Source organism: Myotis lucifugus, unplaced genomic scaffold (assembly GCF_000147115.1).
Source record: "Myotis lucifugus unplaced genomic scaffold, Myoluc2.0 scaffold_1, whole genome shotgun sequence".
NCBI lineage: Eukaryota > Metazoa > Chordata > Mammalia > Chiroptera > Vespertilionidae > Myotis > Myotis lucifugus.
Genome location: NW_005871049.1, coordinates 9,165,326 through 9,185,327, shown reverse-complemented (window position 1 = coordinate 9,185,327; position 20,002 = coordinate 9,165,326). Strand labels below are relative to the sequence as shown.

Sequence of the window (20,002 nt, the reverse complement as noted above, 5' to 3'; positions counted from 1 at the left end):
AAAAGTGAAGAAAACTGTGTAAATATAATCTGTTGCCATATTTTAATTTTAATGATAGGTATTAATTCTATTGCTTTTTATCAGTATTCAAATAAGATATTCCTATAAATATGCATCTGTAGTTCATTTTTACAGAAAGAACTAAAAACATATTATGGAATTAACAACAAACAATATGTACTGATTACCTAACACTCTGTTAAAAATAACTTCCTACTGTAACTGTTCCAAGCACCCAATATAAATAAAACATTTGGTATATACTTTAGTTAAATTTTTTATATATTTGGAGCACTGATTCTAATATTTTTATGTGTTGGCTCCATAAATTTATAAAATATACCACAAATAATAAAGTAAAAATAAATCTCAAAGACCATCTATTCTAGCCTTTGTAAAGAAATTCCTCTCGTCATACTTCTCCTGTATGTTTGTACAGCTTCTGCTTGAATACTTGTTACCACTAAACCAACCAATTTTTATTTTTAAACTTCTCTAACTTTTAGTGATTCCTCAAATTATGCTAAAATGCTTCTCACATGCTTTTACTACTCTTGCCATTTAAGACAAAGAGATTAAGTTAAAACTCACCCTCACAAAACAGTTATAAGATTTCTATTTTACAAGCTAAAATTCCTTGTTCCTCCAAATATGTGTCTTATGAGGAGTTCTGTTTTTAGCTTATTCTAAAATAGGTTAGTAAATATTTTTAAGCAAAATAAAAACAATTTTACCACTATTTAATGCTAAAGAAAGAGCAAATATCAACTACAGTAAGGAGACTGTGATTTTCAAAATAATGCTTTTCTGCAGCATTTGTGAGCTTTATGAGTCATATGAGTTGTTATTGCAGAAAACACTTATATTACTTAGATAAGACATAAAATATGGTTCACAGACAGAGGAAGGAGAGGCAATGTTAAGATTATTAGTAAAGGAGATCTATGATGGGAGCCACTGGATAATTTGTCTTTGGGAGTTAAATTATTGAAAGAGATTTCCATCTTAACCACAAATAGAAGTGCAACATACCTGATGAGGTAAATCTATGATCAAGAAATGCATTGTGTGTGTGTGTGTATGTGTGTGTGTATTTGTGTGTGTGTGAAGTGAATGGAAATTAAACCTATTGAAATGAATACTCTAATGGCCATAAGAGAATTAAATTATCAATAAAACACAAAGTACCAACTAATAATCAATAGAGGATGAGAAGATAAATTATGGTTCACTAAAGAAAACATAAGAGGTAGAAGTGTTTTTAAAGACAAATTATACTAGTAAAAGAATAGGTGGAGGGTTGTTGAGGACTTTTTAAAATACACATGACATTTAAAAAATCAATAAAAAACTCCAGTTCAGTAAACGGTTGTCACAGCCTGCCAACAGAAGTTGTGTATCTAAATCTTCTAGCTATCCAGTGACCCTGCACTGTAAGAGGGGCTGAATGTCTTCCCTGGCCTAATTTGCATTTTATATATGGGGTAGGGGTGAGGATTATGTTGGTAAAATTAAAACTAAGGACATGGTGAGCAAAGTATATTGGGCTAGAGAGAGTGAAATGGGCAGAGGTTGTGGGGTTTGAAGGACTTCTGAGTCTTCAGGGCAAGAGGAAGTCTTCAGTGACTTACTAGTGTTTGGAGAAGACCCAATTCAAGCAATGGGGGCCAGCGGATTAAAGAACCACAGAGAGGTAAACTTAGTGGATGTCTGAGTCAGAGCTTGTTCATTAATATTGACTATCATGTACAGGAGAGCTGCCAGGGAAAACCAGCAACAGAGAGGACACCATCACCACTACCTTTCCAGAAACAACTTTAAGAATGTCCATTCAGCATTGTCTGAAGTGGTTTACTCCTATAACATTTCTCACCAATGAATAAAAGATAAAACAGAGTCAGGCTCTCTAGAGTTGTATCCATATGACCTTCAGCAAGTTATGTAAACACTTTGTGCCTCACCTCTTCATCTGTGATTGAAGTTAAAAATTTCATCTACCACATACTATTTTATACAAATTAAATGAGGTAACTCATGTAATGTGCTTGTAAGAGAATGTGACTCATAGTAAGCAGTCTGCAATTGTTGGCTTTCATTACTATCTATATATAAAAAAGCCCAGTGACCGAATGGCAGAACAACCAGAACAACCAGTCAACCAGTCTCTGTGATGTGCACTGACCACCAGGGGGCAGATGCTCAATTCAGGAGCTGCCCCCTGGTGGACAGTGCACTCCCACAGCGGTAGCAGCCACTTGGCTAACCGGGATGAGCAGTGTTCCCACAGCTGGCCAATCTGCACAGGCCACGCCCCTCCCTCCCCACCAGTGCACGAATCCATGCACCGGGCCTCTAGTATCAGATAATTTTGCATTCATACATGTGTCACAATTTCCCCTTCACAAATGGAAAAGTTAATCCCAAAAAATTTTAGAAGGTGATTCCCCTTACATCACCAGAGAAACAGCCTTTTTCTGCAGGTTAATCTAATATGATTCCAGGTCCATTTGTTATATTTCTGGTATATAGCCTTTTGTTGTTTTTTGTTTGTTTGTTTGTTTGGTTGGTTGGTTGGTTTTTTGCAAAATCATCTATCCTTCTCATTCTTTTTCCTTCTGGACCATCTCCTCTAGAATTTTCCTGAGTAAAAGAGTTTTTGTGGTTCATCTACAATTGGCCTATATCTTTTCTGGGAACAGAACAGCTGGAGAAGATTTCAACCATGTCAGTGTAAAATTTTAGGGGGTCATGGAGGTCCCTGAGGGCTTTAGATCAAAGTCCCTGTCCATCAAAGTGGCACAAATTCCCAGAATCCCCCACGCTGCAATCATGACCTGTTGATACATTTGTCTCCAGTGTCACCTTGATACACTGTCTATTGGGAATGCACACAAATTTTAAGGGGAAGATAAATTAGAGAAAAACTAGGAATAAAGGCACAGATAATAAAGATAGGATATTGTAAATGGCTACAGAATTGAATTAACAAGTGGGAATACAAACTTGAGTCATGACTCAAGTTGAAAGTTTCTTGAAGCTTTTTTTTTATTAGCTTTTGTGGTCAAAATGTCTGCTAGCATTGATTTTTGTTAAAAAAAAATTAGAGATGCACAGCATAGAGATTATAGTCAATAATGTACTATATGAAAAACTTCAAAGTTGCTAAGAGACTAGATCTTAATTATTTTTACCACAGAAGAAAAAAAATGATAATTATGTGACTTGATAGAGGTGTTAGCTAACTCTAGAGGGGTAATAATATCACAACATATAAATGTATAGTGTTAATATATTATTTACCTTAAATTTACACAATGTTATATGTCAATTATGTCTCAATTTAAAAAATTAGAAAGTCACTTCACATTTACAGAGACATAAAAAGTTATATTTAAAGTTAATGCAGTATATTAGTAGAGTACATTAGGAAAATAAATTCAGATTGCATACCAGATTGACCTCCTGCATATATAACACTTCTAAACTATTTTAACCCCCAATGCCACTATGGTAATTTAGGTCCTCCTCAATAATCATCCAATGACTGTTCTGGTTCAGCTTCTCTGTTTCATTAGGTCCTTGTTCCTCCCCTCCTCTGGTGGAGCAGGGTCTTTAAAAATGAAAATACATTAAGTTACTTGAAAAAATATTATGATATCAAGAAGTAACCAATATCAACATGAAAAAGGTGTTTTGTTTTACATGTGCTTTTCTTGGAAGAATATTAGAATCCAATGTTAACAGGTTTTGCTGGCCTTGACAACAAGAAGTGATACAGGATAAATCAGATCCAGAGGAAATAGAGCTAAATATGGAATATGAAAACCATATTGTCCTCGTCATTCTGGCTCAGTTGGTTGGTCATCATCCTATGCACTGAAAGGTTGCCAGTTCAATTCTTGGTCAGGGCACGTGCCTGGGTTTTGGGGTTGATTGCCGGGAGGGGGCATGCAGAAGGCAGCCGGTCATGTTTCAAATTCACATCGATGTTTCTCTCTTCCTCTCCCTTCCTCTCTCTCTAAAAATCAATTATAAATTTTAAAAAAAGAAAGAGATATCAGTGAAAAAGGACTTGTGGTTTGTCATTTGAGACTGACTCAGTGTGTTTGAAAGTGATTATGGCTGGCTGTAGACAAAGCTGAGTTCTTCCTGGAGAGTGCACGGAGCTTGCACACAGCTCCAGGCTTTACATAGAACATAATGGCAGGCTTGCATTGGTGGGATCTCTTTCTCCATATTGTTGAAATCTGTAACTGATTACCTTGAATCAAATTACTGTTGTTAGAAACCATTAGAAGAGGGGTACACAGGATTAGTTGTAGATACAGCCTGAGAAGTTATGATCCTCTTTGGGAAAGAAGAATCCAAAGGAGACACATATCTTATCACTAAGACAGCTATAGCAGTGTAGTCTATGCTTTTTTTATATAAGTTGATTGAAATGATTCATGCAGAGAATTTTCTGCATGAAATATTAGGAGGCCCATGGTGAGTAATGGTAAGACTCCAGACATTAAAGATAATTGGATGACTCATTTCTGAAGAAAGATGTAAGTGGCATGCAGGCCATGGTAGAGTCAATTGAAGGATCCCAGTCAATTCTGGATTGTCCCCTGCCCACCAAGGGACCATGGCCTTTCAGTCAGAAAAAAAATAGTACAAGCAACCCAAACTCTCTTCAGCATCCTCAGGTTGCAGACGTCCAGGATTTTTATAGGGCACATGCAGGAGGTGCTTGGCTTCAGAGACCAAAATGAAATATTCTAGAGACTGAAGTACAAGATTATGGAGACACTAGAGGCTTTCTCACAGGTTGTGGTAGATGGGCTAAAAGTTCTCTAAAGTAAGTGTTTGATGGAGTAGAAAATGCCAAAAATGTGCTGTAAACCCAAGTTGTTTTCATTTTTGTTGTGAGGCTAACGTTAATTTTGCTAAGAGCATTTGGAACAAATGGGACTAAGGAAACCCAGTGAAACTTGCAAAATAAAGAATTTACAAAAGGACAAGGGACTAACAGCTGCACACTAAGCAGCTTCCCATCTCACTAAGGCCAGTGGGAGATGGAGAAGTAGTGCTGAGTACAGTATGAGGATGCAGAGATATACCAGTAATGGAGGCAAAAAACAGGGGGCGGGGAATGTCAGTGAGGAAAGAGTGCTCTTCCTCCAGCTCTGCTCCATCCATGACAGGGCTTATCCATACCCACTCATTTTATCATTTTTGTTATTGTGAATCCTCATCCAAGGATATTTTTCTATTGATTTTTAGAACGGAAGGGAGAGGGAGGGAGGGAGGGAGGGAGGGAGAGAGAGAGAGAGAGAGAGAGAGAGAGAGAGAGAGAGAGATATCGATGTGAGAGAGACACATGGATTGGTTCATCCTGCACATCTCCCAAACCAGGGCCAGGGATCGAGCCTGAAAACGAGATACGTGCCCTTGTACCCAGAACCCGTTAGTTCTAGGGCTGATGCTCTATCCACTGAGCCAAACCAGCTAGGCCATAACTCGTTTTCATTTATTCAATGGCAAGGACTATAAAGGCTTTGGTATTTTACCCTACTTGCAAGATACCCTAATACCAAGTTAACATCTCAGTTTCATGGATACTGGCAGAAGACAAAGAACTTTATCACTCATGGCAATAGCAGTATCCAGAGTATAAATATTTTCATTGGCCAATTCCCTAAGCACAAAGCCCAGAGGGTCATATAAAGATATGATGTAAGGCCTAAATTTTAAGTAAGCTGAAAAGAAGAAGAAAACCTGAGCTTAGGGAACAAAGGTCTTTTTATATGGGATAGTAAGATACTTGCTTTTTGCTTTGGATAAAGACACTATCACTATCTTCCAAGCTGTTCACTATGTAGATATCCTAGAAAAGAGTCTGAAAAAAAATGGCAAGCAGTGCCTCTCCTCACAATTCCTACAGAAAAACAACCATGGAGAGCTGTTTCCTATCAATATCCACCTCTTAGTTCTATACCATCTCATCTTCAGCAAACTTACCCATGTGTATGCCACTTTGTTGGCCATTGTAACCAACAGAGGCTGGGAGCAGATTCACTCAATATGTGCCATATTTCCCATTGATATTAAGGCTACTACCAATAGGCATTCAAATAACAGGTAGATATAAACCTATAGTATTACTCTTAACCAGGTACATCAGGGTTCTAGGCCCAACCAACTGAACAACTCCTATAAACCATCATGCTCTACCTTAGATAAAAAATGACTTTCTTCTTATTTTTCTTTATTCACCTTCCCACCTGACCTGAGGTAGTTAATCTAGGTATGGTAGGTTATATTTGTGATTGTACAGAAACTTCCTTGTTTTGCAAGGACAAAGTCTGGGTCATTCTGTTATCAGTAACAAACTTGGACACTGAGTTGGAACTGACCTGAACGTCTTGCAGGACCAAGGTAATGTTATTGGTCACTTTAGGTAAAGTCAGGAACTAGTTTTGTACCATCTTTTCTAATGGATGATTCACATTATAGGGATAACTGTCCACAGGCTGAACATAAATAACAAGTCAGTTACCTCTCTCATCCATGAATTGCCTCATTTTGGAGAAATCTCCACAGTCATTTGACAGCTACATGACACACTGGTGGTGTTTCCTTAAACATTTGAAGGTCTCTTATGGCCATTCCTAAGGTTACCATGATTTTAGGTGCCAGGCAAGTTAATGCTTGGCTTCTAAAAAAAAGCACATCCTATAGACCCGCATAGTACCCCTAGAAAGAAAGTGTAATTACAATTTTTTGCACCCCATATGGAACCTGCCTTAGTTAGGGCCACAGGTTGATGTGACCTCCTATCTTCTTGGTACATTTTAGTATTCCTGGTTCACATCGAGTTCAGTTTAAATAAGATTGTTTTTTCAGGAACAACCTGATAGAGATCAGTCAAACTTATTTTTTCATCTGTTCCAACAGCTGGGTGGCATTCATCTACTGCATGGACTGCCTGAACAACAACTATAACAAAGGGGTAGTGGGAAAAATATCTGAGGTGCTGACAGTTGTGTTGCATGGAAAGTACAGAAGCCAAGACCATCACCTGCTGTTTTCAATAGACAGTGAGTTTAAAGAAAATGGTATTTGAATCATGGTCAGAGCCATGTGGTGGAGAATGGAAGACAAAACAGTCAGATTTAAAATGCTCTCTACAGTTTGGGAGCAGCACACCAGAGTGTTTTTCTTAATAAGCAAGACTCTGCAATAATTCTGAAAAAGATTATCAATGTTCCTTCACCATACCTCTTAGACTCTGAGACATTCCTTAGCTACTAGGTTGTTACTCTCCCTTTTTGCCACAAAATTGTTGTGTCCCATTTCAGGAGTTATAACTTCACCCTTTTCCTAATTATCTCCTGTTCACACCCAGACCTTCCATCCATAAGTGCCAGGTACATAAAATGCAAGGACATTTTTTATTAAACTTTCAGTATCCATATTACCCCACTTTAATGGCATGGTCCAAAAGAGAGGAACTTGGCAAGTAATGTACTACTTAAAACTAATAATATTAGTAGTGTATTACTGACAAATGGTCATTTTTCTTATATCCAGGAACATGTTCAGATCATAAGGTTATCTAGGTGGCTCAATTAGAATAGAGTTTTAGTCCCTGGGCCCCCTTTGGCCAGGCTACTACTTGGAGGATATTTGAACCAGTCCAGTGTGGTTATGATGTTGAGGGAAAGAAAAAGCAGCATGGTCAGGAATGAACAGGGTAGAATGCCACCTATTCATAGCTCCATCCCTCGATCATCTTGATCATTATCCAGATGAGCACTTGCTGGGGACAGCCACCTGCAGTGGTTAAAATCTCTGCCTAAATGTGTGGACCAGGAGGATCATTTTGAGTTCTGATCCTCTGTTATACCAGATGTCTGTGGATAGCGCAGGATATGGAAAATCCATTGAACACCTTGATTATCAGCCCATTGTTGAATGACTTTTGTGATAAATGGTATTGCATTTTCATACTATAAATATTCCTGGCAGAAAAAGTAAAAACTCTGACAGTTTATCTTCAAAGGCCACAATGGTCCATTCACAGTGGAGCTGACTGAACTTGACAGAGCAACACTGTAACCGGACCATGTGTCAATGGTGGTTAGGATGGGATGATTGCTCCAAGATGGGTTAACTCCAGCAGAGGTTGCCAAGAATGGGCAGGACTCAATACAAGATGATCTTTCTCTCCTCAGAAACAGTCATGAAATGTAAAGATATGATGATGGACTTAGGTAGCAGCAGTGGTAGTCTGAGTGTTGTCAATCTCATGAGGGATTGACTCTTAACAATGGAATTTATATGAGGGACCCAGATGATTTGATAAAGAGCAGCTATTTATGTTCGTGTCCCTAAAGAAGGTTGTCTTTAATCTTCCAAATTATAGGAATATGCAAGCACCTAACATATAAATTCCTAATATAAATTCAGTTGTGAGATCAACAAAAACAGTATATTAATTTGGCTCAAAGGACCCTCCCACATGGTCCTTTTAGCTTTGCTTCCCTGCTGTGAACTCCATCAGTTGGAATTGCACACTCCCCTCCTTCCAAGGGACCAGGTAGGATTGTGACTTGGGCATCAATATCCAACAAAGCTATCGAAGTGTGATTCTCGCCCTCCCCTAAAATGCCCTCACATGCTGGAATGTGTCCATTTGACATCTGATTTCCCTATGGGAACATGGAAGCCTTGGTCTAATCATTAATTTTCTTTCTCATTAAAGTGACTTAAGTGAAAGTAGAGGTGGGAAAAGGGATCAGGAGATACACATAAAGAAAGCTGCTTCTTGCCATAAAATAGTCTTCACATTTATTATCAGGTTCAAGTTTGTGATGATAGCTTGGGACTCAACTAACTGAGTTTCCAATAGTTTCAGCCTGCTTAAGGTCTTTACCAGGTGGTGTGTTCCTAATGACTGACACCATCTCTTTCAGCTTTGGAGGACACTTACCCAGTGGTCACAGCTAAGTTACTTGCTACAGAGCTGCTGTGTTCATGTGCCGTAGCCAACTTAAGCTTTAATCAGAGAGCAGTAACTTTTTTAACACAGTTCACCTTAATCTGAGGCGCTTGCTGCTCTATTGTCATAATAATATCGCGTAAGTTTTCATCTTGCTCTAATATAGGCATTTTCGAGGGTAGTGGGAATTACAAAAATTTCTTTGACTCTGTGATTTATTCTCCAGTGGCTCACCATCCTCAAATTTAATCAAGACAGTAAAGCGTGAATGCTGGTCAGTTACTCACCTGTAGTTTCCCATGAGAGGTCTTCTGTCTCAGGAAAATCTCCCTAAGTGGACCAAAGTTGCTTTTTAGTAAAAATGAACAAACAAAACTCTGGACAGCCTTTATTCTTGTCTTCAAATGATTCTAAGTTTGGTGTGATAGACTAGAGAGCAGCTGTATGATGAGCCTGGAGATGTCACAACTGTTGGCCATTCTTCCTTACCAAGCCTTGCATACTCTATCCCAGCTTTATCTACCATGAGAACCAGCCAGAGGTCTTTTGATTTGTCTCGTAATGCCTATAGTGGTCATGAATTCCCTTCTTTTCACATTCAGGGTACAAGTCTCTGTAACTGTTCTCTGAAAGTGTCAGCATAGTCTGCCAACCCCCTTTTAATCTTAGTATTAGTTGTTTTGGTGGGATGGGTATGAGGCTGACTACTATATTAGGGAGGAAATTGCCTGCCCCAGAGGACAGATAACAATGGCCAGGGCACCGTTTGGGCAGCTAACCTTGTATCTATTTCCTCATTCTTAACCTGACACCATCTCTCCAGTTCCTCCTGATTAACAGGCTATAAAACTTGAAGAGCCATTTTTGCCCCATAGATGATATTATTTGTTCAACAGTCTTTGCTAATGAACCCCATAAACGTCTTTCAAATCTCATTAATCTGCCTATGAGATCTTTAATGTTCTGTTCCAGAAAGCTGTGTCTGTATCAGGATATCATTCTCCTCACCAAAACTCTCAAGGCCCGTGAAGACTCTCAAAGTATACCTTACTTTTAAGCTAAGTTGTTAGCTTGCCACTGTTTTATGGTAAAATAGACAGTGCTCCTGGGTTATAAACAAAGACTTTATTACTCACATTAATAACAATATCCAGAATATTAGCACTTTTGTGACAGTTCCCCAAGCCCAGATTGCCACAGGGTGCTGAATGGATGTTCAGGTAACACCTGCACCCACAGTAGGTTGCATAAGAGGAGAGTAACCCAGCGCTTGGAAAACCTGAATGTTTTATGATATACAGGAAGCATGCCTGCTCTGTGCCCCAAAGAGAGGCAGCATCTCTATCTTGCAAGGCTGTGAGCAAACCTGCACTTTGCTCCAGAGAGAAGTGCTATTTCCATCTTCCAAATCTGTTTGCTATATAAACACCATTTAAACCAGGGGCGGGGAACCTATTTTCTGCCAAGGGCCATTTGGCTATTTAGAACGTCACTTGTGGGCCATACAAAATTTTCAACTTAAAAATTAGCCTCTATATTTGTTCAGACATTTAACTCAACCCTAATGCTTTGGCAGGGCCAGACCCAATGATTTTGTAAGCCTTATAGAGCCCTCAGGCTGGACATTCCACACCCCTAATTTAAACCATAATCCTGAACAGAGGCATTGAGTGGCTTTATTTATAAGATGTGCAGAAATGTGATATATCTTTCAATAATTGTCTTCCCGCACTCTAACATATACTTTTAGAAACTACTGTATGATAATTCTTATTCTAGGCACTGAGAATATGGCGGTGACTAAATGAGACACAAATTTTGCCTTAATGGAATTTATTTTAGAGATGGTGGTATTGGTGAGTGTGTGTTGTGTGTGTGTGTGTGTGTGTGTGTGTGTGTTGGAGGAGTGACTGATAAAAATAGTTATATATATGGTAATGGGATTGGTAGAGAGGCTATCACATAGCAAGTAGCTAAATGGAAAGATAGCTCCTAAACCATAATTGACCAGTTGTTCTGGCAGCTTGGCATAATAGCAAGCATCAGAAAATGCAATTACACACCAAGGTCAGATCTCAGCAATTGCTACCTGAGGAAAAGATGTTGCTTTGAAGACAGAAGTTAGCTAACTGCAGGAGAGGGACTTTATATCTATATTTAGAAGACCTTTCAGGGTATTTAGAGTTTGTCAGATGCAACCAGGAGCAAGAAACAGGCAGAAAAGTTGTTGAGTCATAAAACATTTTTACCCAGTTATAGAAATGTACCTGGTATAGGACAAGAAGGAGGTAATTACCTACTCTATGCTGGTAACAGTTTGCTTGCATTACTTTATAAGACTCCTCTTCAAGGATATACATGAAGGTTAAAGAGAATGAGAAGGAGAAACGTTACCTAAAAGATCAATTTTCTATAACTCTGTCAGTCTTGTACCACTTTCTCTACTGCATTGACTGCCATAGATCTTAATGCAAAGACTTTTGAGGTTATGCCTATGGAACCTGGCATACTGTTTTCTTAGTAGGTATTTGGCTGACTAATGCTAAGGGTTGCAGTGTAGACTGGTAAATACTAAAATGATGAGCAGGAAAAGATCTCTTTGATCAGTAAGTGGTTGGTCAAATCTGAAAATTTGGAACCTGTGAATAGGGAGGGCCAACTGTAGTTTGTTCTCCACTTTTTATTGGGAAAAATTTAAACATATATAAAAGTAATAAAATAATTCAGTGAACACCTACATATACTCATCACCTAAGTTTAAGGGTAATTTTGCCTTAGTTTTTATTTTTAGCCCTTTGAAAGATTTCTGTTTGAAGTAGAAAACACTTCTCCATAGTGGGTGTCAGAAAATCACCCTGTCTGAATGACTAGCCATGAGATGAACCTCTCTATAGAAGATGCTAGATCTTCCTTGGTATGAAAAGTAAGATGATAGTCCTCAATTCCTCTCTCTTCATCAAGTTTAGAGCAAATAGGACTCTTTTGAATGGCACATCAATAAAGAATGCTCTCCAAGAAAAGGGATTCTCTGAGACTTTCACTGCTTCTGTTCTTTACTTGTGGTGAGGTTAAAGAGATTTTGGCACAGTCATACAGTGGATTTGTTAGGAGAACTGATCAACACTGGATATAGAGAGTCTGATTGCTTTGTAGAAACTAACTCAGAAGAATATGAGAAGACAGGGTGAACAGTTGTGTTGGCTTTGATAATATGGGACAGACAGTAAGATGAGTCCGAATTCTGGAGCAAGGAGAAGGGGACAAGCCAGGTAGGAAGGGCAAAGAGATAAAATGAAGGTTCTTTGGGCACTCATCTGAGGACAATCAGATTGGATCTCTAAATGTTTCCCACCACCACTTGTGTCTTAGTAACCACTATAGTCTTATTGCCTAGCACAATTTCACAGATAGTTGACTACATCACAGCAATGATTTAAGTAGACTTCAGAAACTACTTTGGTCTAATTAGTACAATAGATTTCTATTTTCAAAAGCATTTCTATACTCAAAGTAACTGTTTACTCATTTCATTGACATCAATATGAGTGAATAGAGTTCTCAGTCCTTTAAGCAAAACAGCATCTTATTCCCTCTTAAATCTGTGAACCACCCTTTCAAACTTTTAAATTGAAAGGCAATTGAGCTAAAAATATGAGGTGGACAAAATTATAACTTATTTCAAAATGAGGCAAAATATTGGCAATTAATTGAAATACTTTTGGAATACTTCAAGAATTAAAAAGACATGCAAGTCAGCAATATACAAAGCTACAATTTAAGTTAAGGGTTATCAAAGCCTTGAACTCAACACAAAATTAGCTACAGGCTTCCCCATTGGCGAAAGCCAAAATGGCATAAAGTGAAGAGCAATTACTTTAGGACACATCTTGCTAATGAATGATGCACAAAATAAGCCGAGGTAGAGCACAGATGCTCACACACACAGTCTAGAGCTGTGGGGCTTGATGCTGAGATGCTGAGTTTAGTTCCTGGGGAGAGTGTGGTGCTGCCCTGGTATCTCACTGCAAATCAAAGCTAATGGCTATTTCCACTTTTTGCCTTTTTATTTCCATAAAAGCAAATATCTTCTTGGGATTTCTTTGGGTTAATGAAAACGGGTACTAATGTAGGTCTTTCCCAAAAGCTAAGTGGCATAAAGTGAACTTTTGAAAAGTTAGGGAATAACTGTATATATGAATATGTTAAATAGTTTGAGAAAAGGAAAAGTTAGTATGTCAGAATTACTGAGAGAAAAAATAAACATTGGAGAAAAGCGGGCTGAAGGGTGATAGAATTTGATAATCAGGGGAAGGATATTTTTTAAAAAGAAATAATTGCATGTACATTTAGAACAAATGAAGGATTAGTTTGACAGAAGATATATATAGTTAGGATAGGAGTGATTTTTGCAATAATTTGAAAGTCAGTTGTTATTTTTAAATCAAATACTATGAAAGAAATGTTAGTAAAATTATTCAGGCAGCAAAATGCAGGAGGGTCTGGCATGTAGATACAGAAGATGAAGAAATAAAATTCATGTGGTAATACGCAAGGAAATGAGCCCAAGGCAGTGGCATGGGAAGGAGGGGCGCGGGGAGGCAAATGTAAAAGCATCCCACATTCAGAAATGACAAAAAGATGAGATTTAGAGATTTAAAGAGAGGGTAGAATCATGGATGTTTAAAAATGCTTACATTGTTAAAATATAAAAGCAAAGACAGTATGCTGAGTCAAGAGGAGCATAGCGCATGAGTGGTGGTCGTTTAACAAATTCAGGTTTATACCCGCTGCACATAAATTGATTAGAGACAGAATATAAGACTGAATTCTGAATTTGGAACCTCTCTCACTTTTCACAAAATGTTGAGTGAAAATCACACTAAAGTAAAATGAAAAGCCTAAGAGTTCTTGAAATATGTTTGTATCTGGCTATGGCTGAAGTATTGTACAAAGAACTACTGTGCTCTTAGGCGTTTTTCTTAGAAATCAAGTCTTGAGATAATGTTCTCAGGAAATACACACTTAGGAACTTTCTTTTTTAAAAATCGTATATAACATTGACTATGGTGATTACTTTTATGTGTTTTAAATAATGCCAAATAGTGTCTGGATTTTTAAAGTATGTGTTGGAATGTTGCTAATATGCACCATGTCAGTGGTCCTTCTTCCTTTTAAAAATTGTAGCCCAGAAGACATGGTTGGAGAAAAGATTACTCAATTTATTTATTTGAACAAATGATCCTGCAAGAGCAACAGATATCAGAATAGATTTCACAAACATGAAAGCATTATGATTAATTTGGGAAGAATCATAGACCCATTATTCAATTTTAGATAGGTTAAAAGCAATGTGGATTTTATAGTGAAAATCATGCATGTTTAGTGGGGTTTTGTTTGGTGTATTACTAAGAATGAATTTTACTAGAGTATCCTTATTTCTCAAAGAGAAATATTTTTTTTCTAGCCTTACATTAGAAAAGATGCCACTGTGAGAGGCTCACTCAGCTTTGAGGTCTTGATACTCAGGGTAGTTCAGAGAACAAGAGAATTCGTTCTCAGGAGCTTTTTAGAAATGTAGAATTTCCAAGATACAGAATCTGTTTTCAAACAAGATTCCCAGATAATTCCTATGTTGAATGAAAATTGAAAAACACTAGATTAGCCTTATATAAACCAATCTGCCCAATTCAGTTTTGCAGGTAACATTTAAAAAGATGCATTATCATTAAAAATTTAAGGTTTTGTGTGAATGATGTTAAGGAAGTTATTTAATGCTAAAGGAAATAAAACCAATGTTAGTATGTCCCATATATTGTGTTAAACATTTCCAAATCTATTAACTCATTTAACCCTTATAATGCTTTCTGAGATGAGGTACACTATCTCCATGCCTCTGGGCATGAAAACCAGCCTCAGATTAAATACCTCATCTATTTCACATAGTCCATTCATTCAATAAATGTTGAGCATCCCATTGCTAAACGTCCCTGGCCAGGCCTGGAAATAAAATGAACATGGTCCCTACTGTCACAGAAGGTACAATAGACTAGTTGTAATTAGACAAACGCTACGGTGGTATATGTTTCTAAGAGGGAAGCCTAAACTTTCAGAAGTTGTTTAGGGAAAACTGGTATTTGGAAAAAAGGATCCAAATGATTTAAGAGGAACGTATTTTTGCTGCATTGGCTATGAGAGAAAAAATTTTAAAAAAAGGTGAGTGTGTCATGGAGTTCAGTAAGGGGAACCCAGCAGCAGTTGAGGCTGGAACATGACAGCAAGCCTGCAGAATTGTGTAGAACAAGGTGCAAATGTTGGAATTTCGCCTGTAAAGGAAGGAAGCCAATGGAGGGTTTTCAGCTTGTAAGTGACAGGCCCTGCTCCGCGTTTGGAAAAGCTCTGCAGTCAGACCCTGCGCAGCGCTGCGGGCGGGTGGGTGCGGGCGGGCGGGTGGGTGATGAGGGCCCCTCCCCTGGCTGCCTCTCTCCACCCCAGTCACCGCCTCCTGCTTCTCAGCCTGTCTGGTGGGGGTGGGAAATGAGTGAGAGGGCGGGCAAGAAGAAAAACACACGCAAAATATATTAAAAAGAAAACAGCCCCCTTGGCAGCGAGTGCGCGGGAAGTTCAGCGCGCGAGTTCCGGGTTTCCCGCCCGCCCCGCCGGCCGCACACGGGTGAGCCCCCCGACCCTGTTCCGCTGCCTGCCGGGCCGCGTCCGTCCCTGCGTCCGGCGTTCTGTCCGCCTCCCCACTCCCCATCCGCCCTCGCCGGGGGGGCCGCGCGGGGTCTGCGGATCCGGGGCTGGCGGGCCCGCGTCCTCTCTGCCGCAGCGCGGGCCGCGGCGCCTGCAGAACCTGGTCCCGGCGGCTTGGGCTCTGGCCTGGCCCCGCGCCGCGCGTCCCGGACCGCGGCCTCCTAGGCCACTTGTGGAGCTCCTCTCCCCGCGGCTGTAACTCTAAACCAGCCTGAGCGAGGCCTGTTTTGATTCGGAAACCAGCCACCAGCGTGTCTGTGCGGAACGCAGGAACTGAGGGCCAGCCCGCCACCTGAAGCTTTTGCGCACATTGGCTGGGAAGGGACGTCTCCTCCTGCCAGCCTTCTCTGAGATTTGAAAGTTCTGTCGCAGCTTTCCACGGAGGGGCCTGGTGGGCTGCCGGGGGCCTTTTGATGAGCCTGCTGCCTTAGCCCCATCAGGGAAGCTGTCCCTGAGCCCCATCTCTCCAGCTCTAAGTGGCGATCCAGAGGCCACCGCGCGAGAGCCCAGCCAGCTGTGGCCTAGCCACCCTCCTGCAGCCATCGTCTGTGAGAGCTCCTAGGGACCAGCGCTCCCCATCAGGGCCCAGCAACATGGATGTAGACGCCAAGTACCGCCAGGCCTCCCTCTATGTGGGTGACCTCCCTCCAGATGTCACCGAGAACATGCTGTTCCTGAAGTTCAGCACCGTGGGAACTGTGCTGTCCATCCGCATCTGCAGGGACCTGGTCACCCGCTGCTCCCTGGGCTATGCCTATGTGAACTTCCTGCACGTGGCTGATGCCCAGAAAGCCCTGGACACCATGAACTTCGACGTGGTACAAGGCCAACCCATCAGGCTCATGTGGTCTCAACGCGACGCCTACTTAAGGAAATCTGGAATCGGGAACGTGTTCATCAAGAATCTGGACAAATCCATTGATAACAAAACGCTTTATGAGCATTTTTCAGTTTTTGGGAAGATCCTGTCCTCTAAGGTGATGTATGATGATCAGGTCTCCAGGGGCTATGGATTTGTGCACTTTCAGAACCAGGCTGCCGCCGACAGGGCCATTGAGGAGATGAATGGGATGCTGCTTAAGGACTTTAGGCTCTTCGTTGGCCCATTTAAAAACCGCAAAGATCGGGAAGCTGAGCTCCAAAATAAAGCCAATGAATTCACCAATATTTACATCAAGAACTTTGGAGATGAGATGGATGATGAGAAGCTGAAGGAATTTTTCAGCCATTATGGCAAAATCGTGAGTGTTAAGGTGATGACAGATTCCAGTGGGAAATCCAAAGGCTTTGGCTTTGTGAGTTTTGATACCCATGAGGCTGCCAAAAGGGCTGTTGATATAGTGAATGGGAGGGAAATATTCGGACAGCAGGTATTTGTAGGCCGGGCACAAAAGAAAGCAGAGCGACAAGCTGAGTTAAAGCAATTGTTTGAGCAGCGGAAACAGGAAAGATCTTGGCGGGTCAGGGGAACGAAAATCTATGTTAAGAACCTCGATGAGACCGTTGATGAAGAAAAACTACGAAAAGAATTTTCTTCATTTGGATCAATTATCAGAGTGAAGGTAATGCAGGAAGAAGGACGAAGCAGAGGGTTTGGCTTGATCTGCTTCTCCTCTCCAGAGGAGGCTGCTAGAGCAATGGCTGAGATGAATGGCCGCATGTTGGGCTCCAAGCCAATTAACATCGCCCTGGCCCAAAGGGCCTAGGAGAGAAAGGTTTATTCCATCTGCCAGTGAATGCAACAGGTGCGGGAATGATGGTGATCTCTGAATTGTCCTCAGTCAAGTTTAATTCCCACGTGATGGCAGCTTAGTTTAGTAAACTATGTGGTAAAAGGTTCTATCTACAAAGTTTTTTTTGTTTTCAGAAAAATTAATGAATCTTAGAAGGTTGCTTCATTTTACAGAGGCATACCTTTTCATGACATTCTTGGGTTTTTTTTCCTGATTTTGATGTATTCTGAGCAATGGATATAATTAGATAATTTTTTATTTTACATTTTGAACCAACTGAAGTGTGGTAATTGAGTATATTGCATATTTTTTTCTTATTTTAATAAAATCACTAGCTTTAATTTATTCTAATAAATATGCTCAAAATAGTTGTTTTGCCTAAGGATGGCAAAGTAATTTACTTTACAAGGAGAATTTTTTTTTAAGAAACCAAAATTTTAAAAATGACTAGTACAAATTCATTATCTAATTTCATTTTGAATTAATGTTTAAAGTACTAGTAAGAGCTGAAATTCTTTTAAATTTATATCCTGGCATGATTTCTTTTCTGATGGCTGAAATTAATGATGGAAGATTTTAGTGTTGCTTACAAAACTAATTTATAGTATATATTGCTATTCTTTCCATTGGTTGACTAATTCAGTTGCTTGCTAGCTATCAAAATTGTGACTTGAATAGTAAAACCTTAACTCTAACATTCCTTAATTTATAAAGCTGTATCAATGTAGGTGACAAAAATCTGGCTAGTCTTAATTCTCTTCATACCTATGTAGCTTAATATTATGCCTTCAGTGTTTATCAGATATGCTATATTATAGAAGTCACATATATATATACATATATATAGAGAGAGAGAACATAGAAATTATGCTTAACAACTATGCTTTAGTGTCTGTTTTCTATGGTTCTGTGTAGTGACAATGTCTCAGGGTTGAGAAAAGTAAAAGTTGCTTTATTCTTATGAACTCTTATCTCCCTTTATAAGACCATGAGAGCTATGTAACCCATTCAGGTTCACTTTTAGCCTTGATTGATCAGAAACTCGCTAATTGATTTTCTGATAAATTGAAGTTATATCTCAGCCTGTTGTCTAGCATACTTTTTATTTTAGTCCAATTTCCAGACCTTTCCTCTCTCCCACCTTCCATTTATATCACTTAGCTCCTTCTTATCCTTTTTAAAGGGCTATTAAAAAAAAATCCCTGGCTAGTGGCTCAGTTGGTTGGAGCATCGTCCCATATACCAAAAGAAAGGTTGCAGGTTCTGTTCCCACTGAGGCACATACCTCTAGGTTTCTGGTTCAGAACCCGTCTGGGAGTGTACAGAAGGCAACTGATCAATGTTTCTCTCATATTGATTTCTCTCTCTCAAAATTAATTAAGAAATATATACCCTTGAGTGAGGATTTTTTTAAAAAAGGGCTTAGTCACTTCTTGGCCTTTTGGCTAAGATCAAGTGTGAAAGGGCTTTATTATATTGATTATTACCACTTGCTGTTTGAAATCCACTTTGAAAATAGAGGCAAGAGTTATTTATTTACACTTAAATAATTACTTTTAAAATTCTGACTTATTCATACCAAAGGTGACTAGAAAATAGTTTTATTGTTCTTGTTGCTGTTCTGTTTTTAATCTGCTTAGTTATTTTCTGTAACCATATAGTCAAATCTTCTGTTTCATATATTAATAGTACAAAATAAATATATAGAGTATCTTATCTGCAAACTATAGTAAATCTTTTAAAAATGTCTTGCTTTTCAATATCTACTAACATGTTTCAGTAAATACTGATCTATTGTAAGAATCTATGTGAAACTCATATGCCAGCTCTAATTCATTGTATCTCTGAATCACTGTGTTGAGAAGTATTTACCTCAAAAACAGAGTTTTTAAGAAAGGGTACCAGGCAACAGAATGGGAAGTGTAGTGGGTGTGTCAAGCCTTGACATCTCTTCCTAGATAATCTAGTCTATCAAAATGTTCAAATATTTGAACAATATTTCATAAGGCTTATATATGGATTACCAAAATAATATCAGGGAACTGTGTTCTCTCTTATGTGCACAAGGAGTTAATAGGATGTAATATAAGATGTCTAGATGAATTATAACCATAATTTCATGGCACAATAATCTTCCATGTAGTAGAACTTGCTTATTTTTAATTATTTACCATAGGAAATAATTAAGTCAGCTTACAAAAAAATATATATATATATAATCCTGTGGAATTTCTTGATGGATTTAAATTTTGCTCATTCTAAATTGTGTGTGATAGTATCAAGTTTTCCTAGTTGATAGTAGAGGTTCATTCTTTCAAGAAAATGTAATCTTGTATGTGTTAGTGCCTTGATTAAATAAGAAGAGTCTTCACTTTTCTGATAAGCATTCTAGTAAAAGCTAATTTACATAGAGATGCCTTGAGCTGCTGCTTCTACTCTTGCCTCCCTTCCGCACACGTTGCCAAGTTTGTTGTGTAGATGCCTGTTTGCATGTACAGCCAATTCAATAAATGTGCCTTTTAACATTTTA

General features: G+C 39.1%; 1 protein-coding gene and 1 pseudogene across 1 annotated transcript; both read left to right on the top strand.

Annotated features, from left to right (window-relative positions):
* Positions 1 to 15,930: 15,930 nt before the first annotated feature.
* On the top strand, positions 15,931 to 17,663 carry PABPC4L (poly(A) binding protein cytoplasmic 4 like). Its single transcript, XM_006081687.3, has one exon. The coding sequence runs from the start codon at positions 16,333 to 16,335 to the stop codon at positions 17,443 to 17,445; it is 1,113 nt and encodes a 370-aa protein (XP_006081749.1). The 5' UTR covers positions 15,931 to 16,332; the 3' UTR covers positions 17,446 to 17,663.
* Positions 17,664 to 18,897: 1,234 nt separating this feature from the next.
* Positions 18,898 to 19,038, top strand: LOC111826572 (annotated as a pseudogene).
* The last annotated feature ends 964 nt before the right edge of the window (positions 19,039 to 20,002 follow it).

What these genes read in the sequence shown, in the direction of transcription:
- PABPC4L (XM_006081687.3), top strand. Translation starts at nt 16,333, where the DNA reads ATGGATGTAGACGCCAAGTACCGCCAGGCCTCCCTCTATGTGGGTGAC.